Raw genomic sequence first — 5,595 nt, forward strand, 5'->3', positions numbered from 1 at the left:
CAGTTCCTTCAGATAAATTGTTGCAGGCCTGCCTGTTTGTGGCTCAGGCCAAGTCTGACAATGACAGGAGGCCACAGCAGTACCAGAGACTAAACTTGATAAATACCAAGGCTGAGGGTTGCATGGAAAGCAAAGCTACGCTCATTTATTCCCTTCTCACCTCCAGGTTGCCCCAGCAGAAGGCTTTTCTGACCTTGCCATGCAAGTTATGACCTCTCCGTCCAAGAATTACATACTCTCTGTGATCACGGTCGGCATCTGTGTACTCTTCCTCATCGGCCTGATGTGTGGACGCATCACCAAGCGGGTGACAAGAGAGCTCAAGGACAGGTAGAGCCTGGATTGCCTGCTGAAGAAATGCGTGCCCAGTGCCCAGTTTTGTACAGCCCTCCTCTGTATAGTCTACCCACCCCCTCTTGTGAGAGGAGAATAAAAAAAAAAAAAAAAAAAATTAGAACAGCAGCAGGTGTTGGCTCAGTTTTCCCATCCTGGATCTCATCCACAGCATCTTCATCCTATGAAAGTTTGTGTGCAACATTGGCAGCCCAGCCAGCAGCTTTTATTACCCCTTTGTTAGCAGACTCTTGTTTACCTGCCTGTAGACAAGTCTTTATTGTACTGTTGGAACTGCCTTCACTCTCCAAATCAGACTGGTATGACCTGCAGCTCAAGCAGTTTTTAAGTAAATTTTTAAAGAAAGACATATATCTGCATACCGACTATATGATTTAGGTAATGGTTCATACTGAAATCCTAGTCATCCTCTGTGGCTGGGTGAAATTGAGACAGGAAATTAAAGGGTAAATTGCATCTTACACCACAGTTGGCCTTGTTTTGGACATCTTGCTCACCTTATGTAAAGCATCTTCAGAGCATAGTCTTGGACAACCTAAGGACACCAGCCACTGGTGTTGTCTTCTAGTGAATATCCTGCTTTTGTGACTGTGGATATTTTTGGTTGAAAAGATGTCCTCCCTTTCTTCCTCTGCCACTCTCAAGATAGAATAAAATACTGACCAGGATCAAATACTCATGTGAGCTGTACAACTTGTATTTCAGTAGATTAAAGGCACGGTGTAGACACGAGGCACGTAGAGCCTGTCAGTAGTGTACAGTGCTGTTCTCGGCGGGCATTAAGTGCCCTGATCAGTTACTTGGTCAATTTTTTTTATTAGCAATGATGCAGTAAAATTCTAACACTCCTTTTATTTTACCTCGTTGCTGCTAAGCTGTTACCCTTCTGAATTAACTATCTACAGATGATATTGACATGCTGGCAATACAGTGCCCTGTCAGCAATGCAGAAAGCGACTGAACACTCAACGTGCTCTATCTGTAAAACGGTTTCTTGTGGGCTAGCACAGTGGTTTATAACTGGCCTGTCTGGGTCTTAATGGTTTGAATGGTAGCACTGAAGAGTGTTCTTCGTTTCCACAACTACAACTGATAGCCGTAGCAACTGGCATTTCCTGGGGTGTAGGATGCAGGTGCTGGTCCAGCAGGCCAAGCAGGAGTGGATGGGAGGGTGACAGTGTTGTATGAAAGGCAGAAACATCTGGATCTTTAAGGGAAGTAGCTTTCACATTGTTACCATCAATGTGTGCACTCACGCTATATATATATAGTTACACTTCCAGACCCTGATACTCACACCCGACAGCCCAAAGGTCTGTTTTAGAAAAGCTGCACCAGTAGTTGTGGCCTCTTCTTACCATCATCTTTGCTCCTCAAGGAGGCGTGGAGGGCATAAGCCTCATGCTTATGCTGAAACATCAAGTGTGGCGAAATCTCAAAATGACTGCATGAGAGTCCATGTGTACAGTAGGATAAACTTTATTCGCCTTTTAGATGTGCTCACCTGTGTGTGCTGCGGTAAAAATCATGTGCCTGAAACGGTCCAACTTAGGCTGATGCTTGACCCATACCTTTCATTTTCCCACTTGGTGCACTGCTAAGTAAGACCTGACACTTCCAGTTCTCCACATGTTTCTCTAGAAGAACGGTGGAGGTGGTTTTGAGACACTTTGGAGTGTGGAGCAGCTGATTTGATGATGCTGCGTGTACAGAATGGCGTATACAAAATACCGTGAGCTTTGCTGCAGCTGAAGCTTTTTGCAAATGTACCTTCACCCCACTCTAAGGATGGACAGCAAACTATTAGTGAGATGTTCTTAGACTTACTATGCTAGTGAGTCTTTCGCCGACACTGCTGGCGTTATATCAAAGTGTTACGAACACAAGGCAAGCAGTAGCGAAAGTCTGGGCAATAAAAGTTCAGTGGAGAATTAGTGCATGGTAGGATTGCAGTTAAGTGGTTAGGTAGAACAGAAGTTAAGCCTGAATTCTTTCTCCCCGCCATCCTCCCTGGTGCTAACAAAGCTTAACTGGCCCTCTGTCAATGTGAAGTGGAGCAGAAGAGGAAGAGTTGATCGCATCTCTTGAGGTAGCGCAGGTGTGTAACACAACAAATGTTAGTTTGGCAATTATAAGTGTATATTGTTTCACTTGACGGGGTGCAGAAATTACTGCTGTGGAGATGGGTGTGTTCACAGAGCTGTCAGCAAGGGACGTGGGATCTTTGTGCAGCCTTGCTTGCTTGGCACGAGTCCTGCTTCTCAAAATGTCTATCAGGCATAACTAAATTGCTATCGGAGGGCTTTTCTGAAACTGTTGTGACTTTTCGAAAAGGCATTTTGTAACCTGATTAGCTTGAAAAGCCTAATTAGATGGTTTATTGTCTAGAAATAGCATCTTCCACTAAATTCCAAAAGACATTGCAGTGAAAATTGTAGGGTTTTAGCCATAGTTCTGAATGTAAACCCTGTTCAGCTCTGAAGGTGACTTTCTTAACTTTCAGATACAAGGCTTTCTGGGGTTTTTTGCTTTTTCATTTGGAGAAGGTTAAGGTAGGGGTGCCTGGAGCGCTGTGTTAGGAATCTGTGGTATATGGTGGTATTAGTTTATGCTTCGTGGTGTTTCTGTCAGTAGACTCACTTGGGAATTCGGTTTCAGTGTGAGTGCTCTGAGATGGTGGTGTAGCTGTGTGTCTGGAAGCCCTCTGAAGCAAAGGTAGAATACTAAATCAATTTCTACATCATTCCCTCAGATACCCTTTGTCACTGTAAGAGCACAGACCCACCATCACCAGTGTCATACCTTTAAAAGGGTCCAGGCTATTTTATTATTGAGCATTGTTATCTCTTCACCTTTTAAAATGGGGCCCTCTGCCATTGCTAGTGACTACATTTTTTTTTCATGGCTAGGAATCTACCAGTCCCAGTCTTGAACTATCCTTCCCTTCTTTTCACGGATACTTAAAAATCTAGAGGTCTCGAAGCACAGAAACCCACACAAGTACTCTTCCAATAATAACCTGCTTGCGCTGTTGCCAACACAACATCTTGCCTGCAGGTAACTGCTTTCCATTGCAGGGAAAGAAATAAATGGTTGTAAGAAAAACTGCTGTTGCCTTGAACTTGAGGAAGCCTTTTAACTTCTCTGATCTAATCAAGAGCACTAGAAATAGCTGCCATTGGGCTAGAGAAGAGTGTTGGTGTGGCAGAACCCAGGGGGACCCTTTCCTCTTCATGACCCTCACCTCTTGGTGGGGAAAGCTGCCTTCCACAGAATGTGGTTCAGGAGGTGGGGGTTTGTTTTCCCTCCTTGTCATCATAAAACCTTCTCTTGGAGAGCTTATTCTAGATGCTGGTGCTCCCAGTGGTGAATGGAAGGGCTAGATGATGGGGGATATACAAGGCATGCAGCTCTGTTTCCCTCCTGCTGCTGCAAGGTTAACAAGATATGTTTCCTAAATGATGGTGTGTGTTTAGATGACATGTATGTTTCCCAAATGACAGCACATGATTAGATGACGTGTAAGGGGGACTGTGCATGATGTGCACCTCATTGCGCCACTCCTGCTAGGCTGTTAGTGTTCATTCTTGTTGACCTTAAGCTTATTTATTGTTTACCTAGTGGGTCTAATCAAGTGCTCTTGCTGAGTTTCAGCTTGGGATTCTCCTGCCTCGTTTCTGTCATTCAGGCTGCTGGAGTAACTCATCTGGGTAGGAACAAAATTCCTGGCACTTCCAAGTACTGTCCAGCAAGTTCAGTCGAGTACCGTATGTCTGTGTCACTGCAAAGGGCGAGAAAAGCCCTGATGAAGGTCAAAAATCAAAGCATTTCCTCCCAAATCTGACTCTTAAATCTATGGCAATATAATCAGTCTTGATTGAAAGAATCCACTGTAAGCGTGTTGTATGAAAAATAACAGAGGAGTGAATGTCTCAAGTACAGAATAACTGCGGGTGGGCACAGAGGGAGGAAATGTGAGAAGCTGGAGGGATCAATCAAATCCCATAATGTTGTAGAGGAATTACGTTCGAGTTGGATGGCGACTTCTGTTAAAACCTTACTTAGTTGAAAGAAGATTGTAGTACTTTCTTATTTTTACTGTATCGGTTTTGCTTGAAAAAAAAAAGTAGTTTTGAGGTGTGTGTGAGTGCGTGAGTGTGGTATGAAACATTTCATCTAGCACTTCTGTCGCTATTTAAAATATAGCTCGGTGGACTTGCAACAGCTGTAGTGTCGGTTTGTATAAAAGTACTTTCTTAATTATGGGGTTCAAAATCTCGAAGGCAGCTCCCAGGTACTGATCTTTGTGCGGTCGCCTTGCTGGGGGGCCAATCCTGCCGGCTTGCTGCTTCCACCCGTGAGTTGTGCTTAGAGGGGACCTGAATCCCCCCTGTGCTGTCGAGCCCTGAGCCTGCGTGGCGCAGGGAGGAGTAGGAATGTATTGCTGCTTGCTGGCCAGAGGCAGATTGCTGTTTTCTCCTTCCACAACACCCAGATTTCATTCCATAGCTGACCGAAAGCAAAAGATCCCTTGCTAGGTGAGTCGCTGCACCCCGAAATCCCCCCCCGCCCCCCCCATTTATTGAGTTAGAAGTGCTTGTGTAGCTCTCCCCTTGGGAAATACTGAACTAGGGGAAAAGGGAGAGGTGTGACCTGCCTGTAGGCGCTGGTGCCGAAGGAGGGGGGATCAGAAAGTGTGCCTAACCTTCGCATGGGGCTGGATGGTATACTGGAGAAGTGACAGTGAGTTTTTCGGGGGGCGAGGGGGTACCCCAGCACACCCTGCTGCCCCCCTGGGGGTGGCACCGCAGGCCTCCCCCACAGTGTACAAAGCAGACCCAGCGGGTTCCTGTTGTACAGCAGAAGCTGTTTGAACTTAGTCTCTTTTATTTTTAATTATTATTTTTAAATGTGACATTAACGAGACTTCTTTTTGTTGTTGTTGTAAATTGTTTTCCCTTTCTGTGTATAAATCCTGGCCGCTCCTTGTTTTGGTTGGGGTTTTTTTGTTTTTGTTTTTTTACATGTCCATGCTGTGTAATTTTAAGATGTTACGGAGATTCTGAACATAATAATGTGCATTTTTTTCTGTACAGATGAAATGGGAGAATTTAATAAAAAGAGTCTGCAGGTTTTCACTTGTTGTAGTTTATTCCTTAGGGCGGGGCGCCGCGGGGCCGGGAGAGGGCGGGGCGACGCTGGGCCACGCCCCCGCCTCCCGGGCTGGGGATTGGCCGGCGG

The 5,595-nt window shown here is 45.4% G+C and overlaps 1 protein-coding gene across 1 annotated transcript in view; it reads left to right on the forward strand.

Annotated features, from left to right (window-relative positions):
• Positions 1 to 5,492, forward strand: part of GLG1 (golgi glycoprotein 1) — an 87,028-nt gene extending 81,536 nt beyond the window's left edge. The window contains exon 26 of the mRNA XM_080410935.1: positions 167 to 5,492. Within this exon, the coding sequence (XP_080267061.1) occupies positions 167 to 334 (168 nt within the window). The 3' untranslated portion in view covers positions 335 to 5,492. The remainder of the gene's footprint in view (positions 1 to 166) is intronic.
• The last annotated feature ends 103 nt before the right edge of the window (positions 5,493 to 5,595 follow it).

This window comes from Falco punctatus (assembly GCF_963210335.1).
Source record: "Falco punctatus genome assembly, chromosome: 14".
Classification (NCBI taxonomy): domain Eukaryota; kingdom Metazoa; phylum Chordata; class Aves; order Falconiformes; family Falconidae; genus Falco; species Falco punctatus.